General features: G+C 45.3%; 1 protein-coding gene across 1 annotated transcript in view; it reads right to left on the bottom strand.

Annotated features, from left to right (window-relative positions):
- Positions 1-19,083, bottom strand: part of Kl-2 (dynein heavy chain 2, axonemal kl-2) — a 47,612-nt gene that overhangs the window by 15,308 nt on the left and 13,221 nt on the right. Inside the window, exons 18-43 of the mRNA XM_076795475.1 lie at positions 18,599-18,827; positions 18,253-18,404; positions 17,618-17,868; positions 16,315-16,535; positions 15,832-15,946; positions 15,160-15,331; positions 13,627-13,802; positions 12,343-12,505; positions 9,450-9,674; positions 8,681-8,969; positions 8,440-8,577; positions 7,753-7,923; positions 6,624-6,915; positions 6,401-6,492; positions 5,883-6,086; positions 5,596-5,807; positions 5,272-5,457; positions 4,985-5,204; positions 4,748-4,914; positions 2,226-2,446; positions 2,034-2,143; positions 1,855-1,970; positions 1,686-1,786; positions 1,429-1,607; positions 1,010-1,309; positions 188-472 (exon numbers count right to left, since the gene is read on the bottom strand). Coding sequence (XP_076651590.1) covers positions 188-472; positions 1,010-1,309; positions 1,429-1,607; positions 1,686-1,786; positions 1,855-1,970; positions 2,034-2,143; positions 2,226-2,446; positions 4,748-4,914; positions 4,985-5,204; positions 5,272-5,457; positions 5,596-5,807; positions 5,883-6,086; positions 6,401-6,492; positions 6,624-6,915; positions 7,753-7,923; positions 8,440-8,577; positions 8,681-8,969; positions 9,450-9,674; positions 12,343-12,505; positions 13,627-13,802; positions 15,160-15,331; positions 15,832-15,946; positions 16,315-16,535; positions 17,618-17,868; positions 18,253-18,404; positions 18,599-18,827 — 4,987 coding nt within the window. The remainder of the gene's footprint in view (positions 1-187; positions 473-1,009; positions 1,310-1,428; positions 1,608-1,685; positions 1,787-1,854; positions 1,971-2,033; positions 2,144-2,225; positions 2,447-4,747; positions 4,915-4,984; positions 5,205-5,271; positions 5,458-5,595; positions 5,808-5,882; positions 6,087-6,400; positions 6,493-6,623; positions 6,916-7,752; positions 7,924-8,439; positions 8,578-8,680; positions 8,970-9,449; positions 9,675-12,342; positions 12,506-13,626; positions 13,803-15,159; positions 15,332-15,831; positions 15,947-16,314; positions 16,536-17,617; positions 17,869-18,252; positions 18,405-18,598; positions 18,828-19,083) is intronic.

Below are 19,083 nucleotides of genomic sequence, written 5' to 3'. Positions count from 1 at the left end.
AATAGAGAGGAGCAAGCCCTCCCTCTTCCCCTCCTCTCACCCTTTCTCTCTCTCTCTCTCTCTCTCTCTTGCTCTCCGCCTTCTCTCTGGGTTCGGAATCGAATCGAATGGAATCGGTCGCGCAGAACGAGGACGAGGGGAGAGGGGAGAGGAGAGGCGGATAGAAGGCGAGCCGAAGACCAACCACTTTATTTTCGCCGGTGATAGTGAGCGTCAGATTGAGATTCATGAGGAACTTGTTGCCAACTTCGAGGAGGGCTTCCCGCGGCCATTCCAGGAACCAATCGATGGTCGTGCAGTTGATCAGACCCGGGTACTGGCGTAATCTGTTCCGGAACGCGTCCCCGATCGGGCTCATGCACACCACCAGATGCAGATTGCCGCGCACCCTCTCGATCAGCATCGCGTAGATCACCTCCGTGGTTGGGAGAAGTCCAGCACGCGTCGCCTCCTTCGTCAGCTGCTTTTTAATCTGCTCCGAACCGGCCAAGAACAACGAAACGATAAACGGAGACGTACCGATGCAGTTCCGCGAGTAAGGGATGCATTGGGAAACACTTTAGAGATAGATTCGAAGTATATACTGGGCGGATTAGATACGGGAACGTGGAATGGTTAAGGAGAGAGCTTGAAGCACGAGGAAACCGATCTGCGGGGTCGTTCGTGTTTATCGAGACCCAATGTGATTACGGGATTTTTGGATTTCGAACGGTACTGCTCGGACAAATTAGCTGAGCTAGGTTTCGGAAGTGTTAGCCGATTGTTTCGACACTTTATTCGTCCGTTCGATGTATAAGATTGATTTAAGCTTCTGATCAAACTTTAGTTTCCTGGTGCGTCAAATGGAAGTGGAAAATTTGAGGCTTTACGTGATCAGTAGTATATTTAATGCTCCTCCATCAGCTAACGACTTGTTGAAACAAAGATTGCTTGATCCCGTGTTCGCGAAGACCGGGAAAGAGAGGCTGAACATGAAACATCAGGCGAAACAAAGGCACGAGTAGCTCACCTCCTCCATCTCGTCGCTCTTGAACAAGTTGGCCACCTCGCCCGTGCTCAGTATACTGTTCACAATTTCGAGGAACTCCTCCTCGACCACCTGCGTGTCGTTGAAGAGGAACGTCGTGGGTTTCTTTTCCACGCCGGCCTTCGTGTACAGGGTCTTCAGGTCCTCGCGGAACTCCTGCACTCTGTAGTGCTTCGTGACAGCGATTTGGAAGGTGTTTAGCTCGCACATGTAGCTGGAGATTCTTGACAGTGATTGCCTGCCGCTTCCGCCGACCCCGACGAGAAGCATGTTGCCACGTGGCTGTGGGAATTTGATCGTTAGCAATTTTTCTGCACTCGTATGCATTCATTTCTACTGTTTCTAGAGAGGGAGGAATTTCTTTTAGGGTTGGAAATTGTGCGAGCGTCGAGTTCACGAACTTGCGAAATCACGCGAACGATTCTGCATATGTGCTCGATTGCATCGCGAAAGAAGATTAAATCGAGGTGGACCACGCCTGTTGAGGCGTTATACTCGTCCATCTGGGCCTCGATGTGGGTCCTCACTGCCCCAATGTCTGTCAGGTCCTCGTATATGTCCCACGCGTTCATGAAACTGCCTGTAAAAAATTATAGTTTACGTTCAGAGTTGAATATTTTCGTAGTTTGTCTGGGTTGGGTAGATTGCAATTTTTTACCAAATACAGGAGACGTTTTCTCGGGACAAATGTTGCTGAAAGTCATCTCGAAGTACTTCCCTAGCTGTTGACCGAGCTCCTGAAGGAACCACTCCCTGTCTCTGGAAGAACGACCACCATTTTCATCGTGTATTTATTTTATATCGAGCATTTATACAATAGAGCTTACTTTTCATCAATGAGCCTATCAGAAAATACCCTGAACGCCTCGTGGACCCATAATCGAAGGAACGTATGCTTAGAATACTGATAGTCAATGTGGCTCCTCAACAAACCTTGGAAAACCTGTTGCAATACGCAGGAACAATAAATTAAAAAATAATTAACACCTTCTAAAGACAGATTTACCTTCGATATGTCTCTCAGATTGAACAGATAGTGCATTTTCGCCGGAGTAGGCAGCATCGTTTGGATCACGTGGTTGTACAGCTCGATGGTAGCCAAAGTGACGTCGTTATCTGTTCCAACAAAGTTTCTGCTTAAATATTTTACAAAAATCCTTCCGCTCAGACTTGTTCTATTCTTCTACACTCCACTGACTTATTCCCTTGACTTCCGCATGAAAGTCAGCCAAATGCTGATTCAACATCGTTCCATATATCCTGATGATTTGCTTCTCAACAGGGAACGTCATGTTGATAACGTTGAACTTTGTCAGAAGTCTGTTTGTGATAACGTTCCGGCCTCCTCCAGGGGGACCCATGGCGGCCATTAGCTGCACACCCTGCACGTATTTCTTTGTCTGCTTCTGGCGATCGTACCTTTGCAAATTTATTGGGCAATGCTTCAATCATGCGTGCTTCGCTTTCCTCGATAACACTGTCCAACACCAAAAAAATTTTGCAATACCTGTTGGGTGATTCTTATACACTTTGTCATCCTAAAACCGAATCTGAAAGTAGAATTGCTCCATCACGCAACGTTTTCGAAAAATTTTGGTTTTTGTAAAAATGCCCGATTTTGATACGAAACGACGTGTTACGCAAAAACTAAATACGCGAGAAAGTTCAAATTTGAGTCAAGAGATAGAGGGGTCTCTCCTCTACATATTCATATAGTCAATTATATTTTTATGTACTTCCTAATAGTTGTAAATGGTTGTTAAAGTTTGAAAATGTGCCGACGCGGGTACTTTGTACGCTCTATTTTTGTATTTATGTGAAAAATCCTTTATCTAGCAGGAATTTACTATACAGGAATGCATTCTACAGACATTTCTGGTAAAGAAACCATTCACGAAAAGTATTTGGTTCCCTTAATGTACGAGAAGGATCAGAAAATGTTAATTGACAGCGTGTGCGCGACGCGTTCGCGCCAGACGGCCATTGCAGCCTTTTCGCGACTCGCCAGGGCCGTCGCTATGCGTAGTCGACGTTGGTACCACTCAAGTATGTCTTTGCTTACTATGCTTAATTAAATACATTTTTTTTTGTCCTTTTGGGTGCCAATCATTACAAAAGATTATAAAAATACGAGTTATATTCACATTTCATTGTGGAAATGCTTAATAAAGAAAATTGACCGCAGCAATGCGGTGACTGGAAAATTTTATTTTCAGTAATTGTTGTCTTATTTTTGTAATTGTAATACCAATGGACATTCAAGATTCTTCCGATTAAAATAAGTTCAAACTCTATGTAAATGGGACTATTTTTATCGATTTTATTGATCGAAGTACATAATTAAGACATAGATCGCTCTATATTAAATCGATAAAATCTCGCGGAAGTGTATAAATCAGCCGGACTGATTTTGTTATATTCATGACGAAATTATTTTAAAATCAAAACAAGGAATACAATTCCAGCATTAATCTTTCATCAAGATATTTCAACAATGGAAAAACGTTACAAAGGAAAAGACTTATGTGCGGATGCTTGCTGATTACTGCTGGACACTTATTATTGAAAATCGGGATACCAGGAACAAACGTCAAGCAAGGCGGCAACATTTTTAATTTGTTTACATCAGAAATAGGTAAGTTTTTGTATTCAATTTTCTTTATTAAGCATTTCCACAATGAAATGTGAATATAACTCGTATTTTTATAATCTTTTGTAATGATTGGCACCCAAAAAGACAAAAAAAATGTATTTAATTAAGCATAGTAAGCAAAGACATACTTGAGTGGTACCAACGTCGACTACGCATAGCGACGGCCCTGGCGAGTCGCGAAAAGGCTGCAATGGCCGTCTGGCGCGAACGCGTCGCGCACACGCTGTCAATTAACATTTTCTGATCCTTCTCGTACATTAAGGGAACCAAATACTTTTCGTGAATGGTTTCTTTACCAGAAATGTCTGTAGAATGCATTCCTGTATAGTAAATTCCTGCTAGATAAAGGATTTTTCACATAAATACAAAAATAGAGCGTACAAAGTACCCGCGTCGGCACATTTTCAAACTTTAACAACCATTTACAACTATTAGGAAGTACATAAAAATATAATTGACTATATGAATATGTAGAGGAGAGACCCCTCTATCTCTTGACTCAAATTTGAACTTTCTCGCGTATTTAGTTTTTGCGTAACACGTCGTTTCGTATCAAAATCGGGCATTTTTACAAAAACCAAAATTTTTCGAAAACGTTGCGTGATGGAGCAATTCTACTTTCAGATTCGGTTTTAGGATGACAAAGTGTATAAGAATCACCCAACAGGTATTGCAAAACTCGAAAAAAGTTTAATTTTGTTGGACAGTGTAATTAATTCGAAACCTTTTAATCGCCTATCGTGATTCAACATTCCTACGGGCCTTGACAAATTTTTTCCCCACTAAATCTACTGCGAATTTCACGATTCAAGTTTTCCCTTTACGACGACGTCAAAAAATTCGACGTACGATTTTTCGTTGACATTTTATCGCGCTTAATATGAAAATAGAGCGGTCGCAGGTAAAAAATTCCTACGGTTCAGGAAAAATCTTTTTCGCCGCAAAAATTGTTGTGGATTTGAAGGTTGAAGTATTCCCTTCACAATGACATACAAAAATTCGACGTGCGATTTTTTGTTACCATTCTGACGCTTTTTGTAGGAGGACATTAAGATTCGAATTGTTACCAGAATCCGTATCCAATCAGCTGCCTAATCAGTTCCAGAGGCGGCTGGGAGCCATAAGTCTCTTTCATGGGCATATTGAAATCATCCATGAAGGCGATCAAGGTTTTCCCGCCAACAGGAATATAAATCCCCTTCGTGCGTTTCTCCAGTCTACTCTCGACAGCGTCCTACACGGAACCAACCCCCGAAAACATGAATAAATTCAACTCGAAACGTTCTACAACCGAATTAAATCACCTGGACGTTCTTGGAGGTGGTCTGCGCAGACATGTTCAGCGTCATGACCCTATACTTCTCCCGATTCAAGGACTCCAACACCGATTGGAACATAGAAGTCTTGCCAGTGCCCACAGGTCCCATAAGCAGGACAGGGAACCCGTTCCTCAGAAGGGAACCAATAACGAACTCGTATCGAACAGTGTCGACTGTCGGGACCACGATTTTGTAGAACGGCGTCCTGCAATGCGAAAATTCGAGGACTCAAGGAAAAAGGGGACAGGGTGGATGCAAATTCTCGAACGCACTTCGGCTGGACCTTCCACAGCTGAGGCAGCCTCTCTTCCCATGAGACGAACGCACGCAGACGGGAGTCTACGAAGTACTCGTAGACGGTATCGCGAAGTGGAAACGAGCCTTCAATTTCGCGGATGTAGTTGTCCACCTTGAAGCGACCCTCTTCGTTCACTGATCCGCAGATGGACCATATTAGGCTGGAATTGTTCAGGGTTACCAATAAGTGGATTGATTCGATGCATTTACGACAAAAATAACTAGACGAAATATACAAAACTGTGGGAACATTTAAAGAATCGAAAAATCTGACTACTTTCGGTAACCTAGACTCTCACCAGAAGAAGAACCACATTTTCACGACATTGGCGAACGCGTCCGCGTCCGCGTCCCCGGTGAATTCCACGCCGTTCTCGGGAGTGGCCAGCACCTGTAGAAGCTTGCACAGCGACTGCACGGCGTTCAGCTCGGGCGTGGGGACCAATTCCTCGCATTTTAGCCTCTTGAACTCGAGGGTGCTGTTCACGTATTCCTCGAAAAGTGTCTTCATCTATTCCCAGAAGCAAATATCGCTTGAATCACCGGGACCAACACAACCAGGGAACTACGTCGAAAGTTCAGTTACCTCGGCCACGAATTTCGGTTTTCCTTGGTACCTCTGCAGCCAGCAGTTCATGTACGGTTTCCAGCCGAGGTCCTTGTAATCGTTGTACACCATCCCCGCTCGGGAGACCGTCGCTGGAGAGGCCACTGCCAGGTCCTGCACCTCGAACAGCAGGGACACTTGGTCCGGCATTGTGATGCGGTCGTTGTTTATCAGGGTCAAAACCTGCGACACGTTTCGAGGTTCGACATCAATAATAATCTCGAAATTCTTTCATAACAATTTCATTACACCTCCTCAACATTTTCGTATGTTACTTCTGACTGCCTGGGCTTTCGATTGGAGCTGTATTAAAGTTAATCTTGGACTAAAATTGTAGTAATCTGAACCCAGATTAAAATTAGACCTATTCTGGATCTAGTCTAAAATAGGTATAACGATTTCCTAAATCTGAGCTCTAAATTCCGAGTTCCCGCGAGGTTCCATGATTTTACTGTCACCGGCAAACTGGATGCGTTTTGGGAACCGTGCAGTCTCACCTTGTTGTCGTCCATGACGCTGTTCATGTTCTCGATCCAGTCGGCGTCCACGGGCCCGTCAAAGAGGATCCATTTCTCGTCAGGCGTATCCTCTGTCAAAAGTAACGAGATTCTGTGTGCACGTTGTCTCGTTTACGCTAGGCGGACCGTGTCACGATACACTCCCGGGGAAGCCGGTGCTTCGCAAAAAACGCGCTCGGAAAACTGAATCGCCGATATATACCGGAACAGGTTTTCCGCATGATCGAGGATATGACGCCGTCGTGCCACTCCCCGGTGGAAAGATTGTACTCGCCGTACAGCTCGCCCAAGCTCAACGCCTTCGGATTAATCGGGTACACGTGGACGGCGTTGTACCCGGGCTTCTTGTCGTTCTTCATGGCAGTCAGCGTGGACTGCAGCACCCGCCAGGTAACCGTTTTACCCGTGTTCGACTCGCCGACCAGCATCGTCGAGTGCCTCGAATTCATCGTCTCGTACACCTCGATAACTTTCGTCAGCATCGAGGGAATAGGCTGTAAACAATGTTAGTCGAGCAAACTCCGGCCGGAAGTTCAACCGGGGGCGGCTCGAATGGGGATGTTAATGGCGTCTGGGAGGGCTGAAATTGGGATTCGAGCGTTGCTCGGCCCCAGACACGATTCGTTTCCCACGAAATCATTTTCTAGATCTCTGGCAAACGTGAAATATTGCTCAGCCACGTTCCAGTCCTTCCCCAGACATTATCCGATCAAAATTTTGCATTTAGTAAGCAGTGGATAATCGATTTTCACTGGTCACCCTCGGTACTCGAGAGATTCCTAAGAAACGACACTTTCTCAGTTTTCAGAATTTTTCCTGCTCCAATCGTAACAGCTTCGGGGATGATTTCGAGGTAGAATCATTTGCAGATTTTTTTAAAGTGAGCGATATTTTTGCAACGCTAACTAGGGCTTGGTTTTTTGAGCGAATATTCTAACCTCTTAGCCGATTGAACTTGAAACTTTTCCAAACTAATTTTTCAGATCCGGAAGGAGGTGGCGAGATATGGAGAGTCCGATATAGGGACGCCGATAACCATTTCACACCCAGATTCTGGGTGCAAACGGGTCAATCGGACCCGCCCACGCAGCCCGGCGAAATTCCACCGGACGATTATTAACAATTCTCGGTGTCGCGATAATATACTCGATTGAATCTCGCCGGGGTCTCGGATTATCGATATTCAATGTACGTGCTCCGGAATTTACAGGCTTGTAATTTCTCGATCGATCGTACCCGGGGGACTCTGTAAAAATCGCCTTTATCTGGGGAGGAGTAAGAAGGAACGTCTTCTGGCCAAGGAGAATGTTCTCAGCCCGAGGGACGATTACCAGAAGCTTCTGCTTGACAGCCTCCTTGGTTATATAAGCGATAATTTCCTCGTAATCCACCGTCGGCACCTCGACGTCCGGGAAGAGGTCGCCGGTGATGCTCAGGAACAGGGGCAGGTCGTCCGAGGTGAGTTTAGCGACGTTCATGTCCTTCATCGCTAGGATGATCACCTGTGTACCACGAGAGACGCTCATCAGTTTCCTGTTAAACCGATTTTACAACGACTCGTAACGATAACGGACCGGAGTAGACATAGTATGGTTGACAGAGGGCGACAGTGATGGAGAAGGAATGGTGTGAAGTGGTCAGTGTCCTTGGAGGAAAGGGTTATTTAGCTGAAGAACTGTGAAATTCACTGTACACTATGCTCCATTTTTGGAATGCTTGGATTTTAAGTACACAATTTTTAGGGGTGGATTGGTATAGCTTTGCTTCTTGATTCTTTAAAAATTGATTATAAATATAATTTGTAGAGAATTTAGCAACTTCTAAATCGAGACTAAATCCCAAAGCTCACATTTATAGATATATGAATTTATGAAAACATTGGATGGGTGAAATGTAAAACAGCAAAAGATTAGGAAAATCTAAGAATACTGTGAAGTTGCTTGTATCGAAATGATGGAGAGGTGAAATCAATTTTTATTTAATTTCTGCTTCGCACAATTGCTTCGCAAAATTCCTACCTCGTCATCAGGCAAATTAGGATACTGCCTCTTCTTCTTCCCAGCGTACCTGGTCAACGTAACAATTCCTCTCAGCCCGAAATCATAGTGATACTGTTTGCTGAGTTGCTGCTGCGCCAGCGTGTACAAAGTGAAAACCTGCAACGACAGCCGAGAGTGGAATCGGTCTTATTTCTCCCCGAGCGTGGTTCGAGGAAGATAAATGTCTTGATCTGTGGATGTAGGTAGCTGGCTGGGTAACCTTTCTGGCGAGGACCCGGGTGTTCTCGAATCCCTCGCCGAACAAATTGATCTCTGCGATCATGTTGCTGTCCGGCACCATCATCGAGATTGGTCGGAACATGGATTTGAGATTATCGGGCAGCTCGGTGCGGCCCGCGTATCCGGGGTTCATCGTGATGAAGACGCCGCAGGTGTGCACCAAAGTTATTTCTATGCCCTCGAACACGAACTTGGTCAGCTTCTGCGAGAGGGCCGTCAGTATCGAGAGGATTTGTTGCGCCACCACCGACAACACTTCGATGTTTATGCTGTATCGTTAACAGGTAGAAGGAACTCTCGTGAAAATAGCCCCTCGTTGAGCGTCCAGGCATTAACCGGGTCGGCTATCACCGATTTGTCGACTTGTTAAAGCTGCGTCTTAACGACCGCGTTAAATGGCAAACGGAAAAACTGCGCAGCGTCGTTCGGGAGCGCATTAAATCGCGTTACGATGTATTAGACACGTTCAGAATTGTTGCAGCTGTTTTCTACATTTTTAAGCCTCGGCTGTTCCTTACTTTATAGTTTGACACTTAGTTTTTAATGATTCTAAAAATATAAGGAGAGTCTTCTTTTAATTTAGTTTCGTAGTTCTTCATTTTCGAAATGGGAATTTACAAATTTAGTTATACCGTCCTTCTATCGTATTGATTTTGTATTCTTGACGAATGAAGGTTGGGAAAAATTGTGAAGAATCTGGGACGTCTTTTTCGGGATTTTTCTAGGGAATTTTTGTGTTTCGATCTCACCGATTGAATTCGTCGAAGCAACCCCATGCACCAGTCTGCGCCAGTCCGGAGAACAACCGCCCCATGCTTTTGTAATCGAGCCCTTCGGAACAGTTCACCACGATCACGTTGAATCCCAGGGCTTTTCCTAGATCCTTCACAGTCTCTGTTTTCCCGGTGCCTGCTGGTCCCTTCGGGCTGCCTCCACGGTACAAGTGCAGGGCCGTGGTTAGGGTGATGTAACATCTGTTACCAACATCGAATCTGTACTAATAAGCCACTGATCTACATAGTTATTAGTCTAATATTCAAGCAGTTGCGAGTTCAATATTGTCACTAAACCCTCATCGAAATTCCTGTCATAATTTTGTAAAAAAAATCGCATAAACCCTGGCTCATTTTAAAGGCTGAAGCTTCTACTACTATAATACATTAGTCATTTTCTCCCCCAAGACTTTCTTCCCCAAGTTACAATAGTTTAAATATCAGCAATTTTAGTACTACTGAACAAGACACCACAAAACGAATTACATACAATTTTTCCAATTTCAAGGCTAATAAAAATTGGAGGTTTAAACTTCACTCGTCTTGAAACCAATAAAATATTGAAAACACGTGTTTTCTTAATAAAAACCACAGATAATTCCGAAGACAATGATAAATAACTGATGAAACGTTAAAAAGTGAGTAGCTTGACAAAGTTCCGATCGGTCACCGATAAAAGGGTTCCAAATCTTCAGCTGGACAGGGCCACGGCGCGTTTCGTCGTTTAATCCGTTTCGGGGTGGGACGCACTATGGGGGATTGAGGAAGGGGGCGTCGTCGCGTTCGTCTTGTCCCCAAGACAAATTCTCCCGGGGAACAAATGTATCGAGATGGTTCGGGCCTGTCCATAAATTAGACGCGGCCGGTACCCTTTTATCGCGATTAAATCGATACCTCGTTAAGTATCGTGGATGGCGGGCACCACTATCCGTTTTCTTTGATGTCGCGCCACGTGAACTACGCTCTCAAAACCGACCACGGGGTTAGTACCTCTGTGTGTTCTGGCAGGGCTGAATTACGTGGCTCATGTTGCCATGTACGCACTCGACGAGCCAAATTTCGTTTGCCTAACCGAGAACTTTGCGCAATGCAACTGCCGTAGTCCTGGTCCCTAAGAATTCTGCATTCATTCGCGCAATTTTAAACCCTTTGTTCTATTTCAACCCCCGAGACCAGAATCAAGCCTGTGAAATTAAATAGTCACTCGTGCAAGTCTCGAATTTTTAGCAATTTATTAAATGAAAATTAATTTGGTGAAAATTGTTGGGAATTATGGTTTTTTAATTTTTAGTGACACCCCACAGTGCAAAGGATCAAAATTGGGCGTGAAAATTCACTAGTATTTTCAGCCCTCTGGGCATGGCTTCATCCCTTACAGAAACGTATGATACTCTCACTGAAATTTGTCATAGTCTAGCTAATTTTCCACAAATTTTTCCAGAGACTAGCTTCAGTATGTAATTGTTCACACGCAGCTTGAACAAATTTATTTTTCGAACGGGGTTAAAATGCGTGGATTACGGACTCGAGGCGAATCGGGCCGACAATAATGGCGCGGTTAATAATTACGTGATTAGTTGCGAGGCTCGTCCCCGAATCAGCGCGAAATCAGCCGGCAAATTCGAGGATTCTGAGCGGCGCCGGCTGCCAACGTGAAACGGGGTCACGCGTGAAAGCGATTCCCATTACAAACGCGTACCGGTCGAGAGCGAGTTACACGCAGGTCGATAGCGCAATACGAGGTAATTAGGTCGGGGGTCGCGACGATTGCCGATGCCGCATGAGATTACAATTACAAGGCAGTACGCGAGACCGACACCCCCACACCCCTGTCGTCGAAATATTAACTTCGTTGTAGCTAATAGAATAAGGCAGACGCGAGACCCGGTTGCGATTCGCCGTACAAATTAGCTGGCAAGTTTCGACACGGTCTCCCTTATCGGGAACGCCGTCTTGGGCTCTATTGAGCGTCCTAACGATCCACGGAAGGCGTGGACCTGTCGGGCCTGACAGCACCTAAACTGGCCCCAGGAGCAAATAGTTAATTGCTAATGAAGACAGAATTACCAAACTGGCAATAGAAGGTTATTTATCTTGCTTTTTCCGTAATGAGTGGGCGTGGCCTGCGCTCTAGAGGGCAATATTTGTCCATGCCTGGTCCATGACGATTACAAAGAAGCCTAACTTCACTGAAACTTATCGAAGTAACAACTACAGACTGACTTATTTGTTTTCTCTCTGTATAGAATAGGCGTGGCTACACCGAGTGGGCGTGGACTCGTTGCTCCAGCATTCGACAAAGTCAGCAGATCTCTATTATTTTTTGATCATCATTATATCAGTTTGCATCTATATTTCTGGTAAAAAACAGCCACGATTAACTGTCTCTGTTTGTGGGAGTGGCCTAACTGGGCATAGTATCGTAGCTCCCGGTGCTTCGAAGGAAAATTTCCGCCTTCTGCTTGATTCACAGCTACTGGAAAAGCTCGATGGAAGAACCCACGATTATCTAATTAACTCAACCCGGCTAATCAACGCCGGGTGCTAGACGACATCTTGAAAAATCAGCGCGCTAGACTCAAAGACGGCCTAAGTGACGAGTTTGGGACGCGAAGAGCTAGGGAAAGGCGCAATCAACGTTAATCAACGGTGTTCGAAGTGACGGCTACGGGAATGAGATCGTCGAAACTTCGCGATGCAAGTTCGTTCTTCATTGATTCGCGTTCTGGAAAATTTTGCGAGAAACACCCGGAGACTCAATTAACGCTTAATCAACAGACTCGACGACGGTTTCGACTGGATCGACGCGGAGAGAAGATGGAAAAATTTCCATGGGGAAAAACGGGGGAACAACTTCGTTTTTAGTTACCGGTCCGTCAACGGAGTTATCACTAGACGACCGCTATTCCCGAGGTACTCGTAGCCGTAGATGAAGTGCGTGTTCGTCTGCCAGACGATGCAGTCGTCGATGTCCTTGTCCCAGTAGAAACGCAGCTGCGACAGCCATTCGAAGGTGGATACGTCTTTGCAATCTGAAATTCGGAATGAGTTTTCAATGTTTGCCAATGTTTTGGAAATATTTTCTTATTGACATATTCACTACCATAGCAATATCCACAAATTTTAAATGGAATTCCTATCTGGCACGAAAAGATGGAATTCTTAGGTCTATTTGAAGACATTAAATTATGCTTTATGCTCGTTAAAAGATAAGCTGAGCAGGTTTTGGTTTTTGCTTTCTGTACGAGTGGCCTAAGTGGGTGTGGCCTGAGTGGCCGTAGCCTCGTAGCTCCCCGTGTACCAGCCTAGTGTTCAGATTGCAAAAGATTTCGTTTGAAATAAATATTTTGACCCACGAGGAACGATGTTTTGCTTCTCATGGAGTCTAAAGAGGACTGGATCGAAGGAATGAAAGAACGAGCCTCTATTCAAACATTCGGGTAACGAGTGGCCTGCATTAGTTTAATCCTCGCGATCCTATTAATCCGCGACACGTTTCCGTTCCGGATAAATCGACGGCCGGTTGACACGCCCGTTTGCCAAATATATTACAACTCGCTCGGATCGGTAAATATTGTGCCTGTTCACTTAGCAATGTTTGCCGACGTCCGCGGCAAATTGTTTCCACGGTTGCAAGGATAATACTGGCTTGGTTCCGGAACCTCCCGCCCCGTCTATCCGGTCGTTTATCTATTTTCGACCCAATACCGAGAGATGAATTTACGAGGGATCCTGGGGGATGTTCCGACCGACCTCCAGCCCTCTCTGGAACACGCGTTCCACGTCGTCGGGACGTCATACCGTGGGGAACGTCTGGCCAAATCCCGTAAAACCTGTAATTTGTTGTCGGCAGCTGTTTTCGCGGGAAAAAGGGCACGACACGTAACGATGATAAAGCGCGAAGGGTCTGTGAACAACTGACTCGATGGGAGCTCGTTGATCAGGCAGAAGTTGCCATTGGGGGCACTGTCCTGACTGCTGGAACATGGAGGAAACATCGAGACCACGCCCACATAGATAATATGATAAACCTGACTTTATCAGCAGTAAGAGCAACTTAACCACGCCCGCTCAGGCTCCTCCCACATATACCTTTCAAACCACGCCCACAGCAAGTAATATTTTTACAGATTAAAAATAATTGACCACTTACTGGCCTTGTACATCTTCTCGATGACATCCCTGGCATGAATCTCGATCACCACGATGGCCTTGAACTTCAGTCGATCCAATTTACTAAGATCGCTCCTGATAGCCTCCGAATATTTGCTCAGAGCCTGATTTTGCTTTTTCCGTAGCTTCTTCAGCGGTTTCTTGGAGTCAGCCAATCTTCCGCAAGCAAATCTCAATTAGTAACAAATGTAGAAGAATTCATCGCTTTACTAAATATCTAACCCGACAGCACCGAGAACTTTCCAGCTTCCTAATCCGAAAAGAAGAAGCTCCCGCGGCCCGGGGCGCGAGCATTTAGCTCGTTCCACGTCCGGGGCGTAACACGGGAATTTTTACCCGGCAATTCTCCTTCAACAGCATAATCAGCCTTTTTGCCCGACACTTCTATACATCCTTTTATTTCTTTCGGCCTCGGGATCTCTCTACATCCTCGTTTGAGGCAGTAAGAGGAAGAGAGACGCTCGGGGTGCACAGTTAACCACCCCCCAGACGCCCACATTATGGTTACACGGACGTTAGAACGGGGTCCCGGGACGGAGGGATTTTCTCCGGCTAGCTACGGATGCACAGGGTGTCCCGTAGTGTTGGGAAAAGTCTTTGATAATCTACGGATGAGGACAGTAAAGAAATGTTCATATAAACGTGGGCCCTAGCTGATCCACTTTTCGAATTTACTTCGAAGAACCCTAAGAGAGCTATTTCACGGTGAAACGTTGACGTTCTTATATCTGCATGTGAACAACTCGAGAATCCAACGCACACTTAACTCAAACCCAGTACGAAGTGGGAGGGTTAAATTTGGGGATGAAAATTGACAACAAGTAACAATAAATTATTTCTTGCCACCTGGGCGTGGCTTCAACCCCCCCGAAACCGATCGTACGACCTTCCCCATGTACTCTCCCACAATCAGACTACCAACAAGAACAGAATCAGACAGACTCGTAAAGAAGGCCACGCAGGGCCCACATTTGCAACAACATTTCCCACTCTTTTCGAACATATGCTTCTCCATTTGTAAAAGGCTCCCGAAGCAGAAGGACACCCCGTAGACGGTGGTGGCGCGGGTTAAATTATTCGCAGTACGGCTAGTATATGCAAACGAGGGAGGAAGGGTGCGCGGCCCGGTCTGGATCGCAGCACGAGAGCTAGAATATGCAAAATTCCCCTTATTAGAGTTACCGTGTCCCTCTATCCGCGATCCCGGTGCCCCGTCACCCCTGTGTCTCTCACTTTCTCCCTCGGGGGTGGCCGAGGATCGTTCCCTCTCATCCCCTCGCGTCTTGTGTTCTTCCCCTGTGCCCGTCTCCGGCAGCCTTCGGGGGTGGTGGTGTCCTAGACTAGATTCAGTTTTCCCTATCCCCGTGCCCCCTTATCCGCAGAGAAAGAGGCGCAAGAGAGAATAGAACGAGAGAGAGAGAGAGAGAGAGAGAGAGAGAGAGAGAGAAAGTGGAAGAGAAGAGACCCGTCCTCTGTAACCAACGTCGCTAAATTTTGCGGGGGCGGCACTCACTTGCAGTGCAGAAGGGTGCGGGTGCAGTCGGCCGTCCACTGGATCTGAGTGGACGTAATTCCCGGCTGGCTCGGCCACTCTTTCACCCACCTGTCGCGTTTCCCGGTCATTTTTCGCAGCGCGGCTCGACACTGCCTCAGTACGTCGCGCAGGCTCGTCCTCATCGCGGTTTCTGCAATTGCAAGCCCAGCTTTTTTCCCCCGTTCTTTTTCTCTCTGCCTTCCTTTTTTTTCCACTCCCGTTTTGCTACGCCTCCCTTTTCTACTCTCTACCCCGTCCGGCTTCCGCAACCGTTTTCTCGGTTCATCTGTGCTCGATGCAGCCCAACTCCTTTTATTTTTGCACCCCCGGCCCACCGAGAGGGAATTGTGTCCGTGTCAAAAATAGTCGCACCGGAATGGCACCTTTACACCGGGGGATGAAAGGCCGATGGAATGAAACGCGGGGTTAATCTCCATGCCCGGTCCATATAGGCGTTCTTTTTTATTCGCGAGGGATTCAAGCGGATTTTTGATGCTATTGCTGGGAGATAGTCGCGTTTACCGATTCGAGAACGTACAATAGGGGTTGGGAAGTCGTCATCAGGGAGAATGTGAATTTCCCTATGGGTTTTGGTAACTCTTTTGCATTTTTGGGAATATCGTTGGATGTTTCAGATGTAACTGATCTCACCAATATCGCACAGCCATCTTTCCACCTGTCCCTCGAGCAAGACTGAATTGCAGAACAACACGAATTCACCCTCGATAGAATACATTCCTCTAGCTATATGCTTTCCTGCTGGTGTCTAGAACACAATGAAACGATTAAATATTGTAGAGAATTTGGAAGATTTGTGGTGATTGTTCTAAATGAATTCGAAATTGAAAAAAATTTTGAATCGAACAATTGTCAAGTAAAACGTAGTAAACCTAAAATGATATTAGAGAAATTGAGTGACTCGAGCAATCTTAAAACTCAGAGCCTAAGACATTGAGAATTTAAATAATTGGACCATCGAAAATTGGGAATATAAAAAATTAATGTCAGGAAATATGGAGATCTGGAAAAATTGGTGATCTAAAAACTTAAGACCTTAAGAAATCGTGTGTCCAATAGTCTGTGAATTTAAGAAAGCCTGAAACCGGACGGCTGACGAATGCATTAAAATCGTACCCTGTCGAAGTCGAGGGACTTGATGTTCTCGAACAGTTTCTTGATGTGCTGCTGTATCATTTCGGGTTTCCGGGAATTCGCGAGTATCTCCAGCATGTCGTCGTTCGAGATGAAGTAGAATCTCGGGAACACGTGTCGCTTGGTCTCGAGGTACTGTTCGAGGGCGCGCTGCATCTTCTCGAGGTTGTCGCTGATTTTATTCAGAACTTCGAGGAGGCCGGCTGCGATGGCAAACGGGAGAAATGGAAGGGAGGAGAGTTGGGCGGAGGCTTAGAGGGGCGGTCGAAGAAAAAATGCAAATGCTTCTGGTAGACCGGATTTACATTGTTTTATACAGCGGGGTGCCGTAGCGACGCGTCGGCACGCTCGGTTCCTTCTTCTCCTTTTTCCAACCCCTCGGAGCCGACGACGACGCGCTGTACATTTTCTTGCTGCTCTTCCTCTTTTTTTTCTCTCTATCTCCCTTTCTCTCCCACTATCCGCCCACGCCCAACCCCCCGGAATTGCACGGATATTACAGCGCGAATCCGCCCTCGAATTACAATGTATTACGCGCGCCTTACGGTCCCGCGATTTTCCCCAGTCTTTTGTGTTTACAGAGACGTTACTCTCAGATTATACACAGAGTGTCCCTGAAAAAGACGCGGAAAAAAGTCGAGCGCCGCAAAGCCGGGGCAAAGGTTCAAGCTTAAAGAAATCGGGGACGCTCTTCGCAATCTTCGGTGTGGACGCTGCCTATACCTATATCACCTTTTGTGATGCGTTCGCCAGCAGAATGTAACAAAGAATTTGTTTTTGGAATTTTATCTTGACGACATCGGATTCTACCTTCTACAATTTTATTTTTAAATTCATCTTGACAATATTCAATATATCACATTCCCTTTGTAAGGCGTTTACTAGGGAAACGTAACGGATAAGAATTTTATGTTATCGATATTTCACGGATAATACGTTCTACGATTTATTTTAAATTGATCTGGTTAAGTATAGGCTCTCGAAGCCATATTTACGCGACAGTATCAATATGGCCGCTATCTTCCCTTTTATAGTGCGTTTCTTAGCAAACTGTAATAGAGTAGAATTTTTTTAGAACTTTATGCTACCGATAACACACTATTACACTCTCCAAAATTTCTTTAGAATTTATCTGGTCCCATATATAGGTTCTCTACGTCGTATTTGCGGGATACTCTGTTGAAATCTCCCTTTTCAGAGACACTCCGGGTGGCTGCACGAAATTAGCCAGCTTCGCGAATATTTTTGGATTACTATGGAATTTGAACAGGATTTTGGAGCTTACGTGGATCGTGGGTAGCCGGAAGCGCCAAACCTTTCCTCGCCATGCGCGACGTAATCTTCCTCCACTGTTTCGTTAGCTTCTCGTATTCGTCGGTCTCCTTGGGCAGCTGTTTCTTGATGTCATCGGTGGTGAATATGTTATCCATGTACATGTAACCTCGTTGTATCACTAAAGTCAACTCGAGGACCTCCCCGATCGTGGAAAGGGTGCGTTCCCAGTAATCAACCTGGTCGGCGAAGGGCTCGACGAACCTATGTTATATTTAATTCTTTCAGTCCGAGACTACCAACACTTGGATCGTATTTATTTATTGGTATTTATTTACATGGCGTTTGAAGAGACAAACTTTCTATGGTGCGAAAACACTTTTTAGCTACTGCGGTGAAAAATATTTGTTAGAAAGAGTAGTGGGCCAAAAGGACTGAGAAAGAACATCCTATATTTTTTAAAGATGAAGAGCAACTTCTCAATCAACTTCGTAGGAAAAATAGAATAAACAGTATGCAATCTAGAATCTAGAGTATAGAGTTTACAGTGTAGGATGGACAATGGTAGATAGAGAAAAAGAGAATAGAAAGTTGAGGGTTAGAGACGGGGAAGACAAAATGTAGAATGTAAAATATGGAATGTAGAACCTTGTGCCTTTCATAGCAGACAGCTGAACCTGCTGTTCGTCCAAAGTCAGCATCACCTCATCCGTAGTCAGCAGCTTATATATTCCCCTTTCTTTATACGGTGCCATTTCTATGGGCATCATATCCCACACCAGGCTGATGTTACGAAGACCCTAAACACGAATAAAAATCGAAACTGACGAACTTCTCGATAATTTCGTCGTTTTCGTAATAGTATGCAGCTCCGCATAGACCGCATAGGGGTTTCTATTTGAACTCGAATATCCCCGAATCAACCCGCCACGAATTTATACAACGTCGACATCCGCAATCCAGCGATCATTAACACGAGAACAAGTTTGCTCACAACTTCGATGGCCAGTTCCATGGTAGCGGAGTTCGAGATATCGGCAATTTGCTCCGCGAAATTCTGCAGTTGCATCTCCGCGATCAGATCCAGGGTGAACGACTCCGAAGTCTCGTCGAAGTCACGGCCGACGGCCTCTTTCACCTTTCCCCAGTGACGGGGCCTCATCGCTGGGTTCTTCAGGTCCGTGATCAGAGGTAGAGTGCGTCTGAACTTATCCACCAGAGACCTGCAACCATAACTCCTCCCTTAGTCCCTCGAATCCCATCTATGAAGAATTATTTAACAAATTTATTTCTTTCGGTATATATTATAATTAAAATGGCTAGAAATGTGGACAGACACATTCTCCTTCTTTTTAGAAAGTAATGTAATAACTTTTAGTGTCCCGTAAACCTAGTGTGTTAAAAATGGGCATTCTAATATCCGGTAAGTAAAAAAATCTATAACAATCGTCTCCTGCTTATGAAAACCAAGAGGTCCAA

The sequence above is a fragment of the Halictus rubicundus genome, chromosome 10 (assembly GCF_050948215.1).
Source record: "Halictus rubicundus isolate RS-2024b chromosome 10, iyHalRubi1_principal, whole genome shotgun sequence".
Lineage (NCBI taxonomy): Eukaryota > Metazoa > Arthropoda > Insecta > Hymenoptera > Halictidae > Halictus > Halictus rubicundus.
Note: the sequence above shows the minus strand (reverse complement) of the source record. Positions and strands in the feature narration are given on the sequence as shown.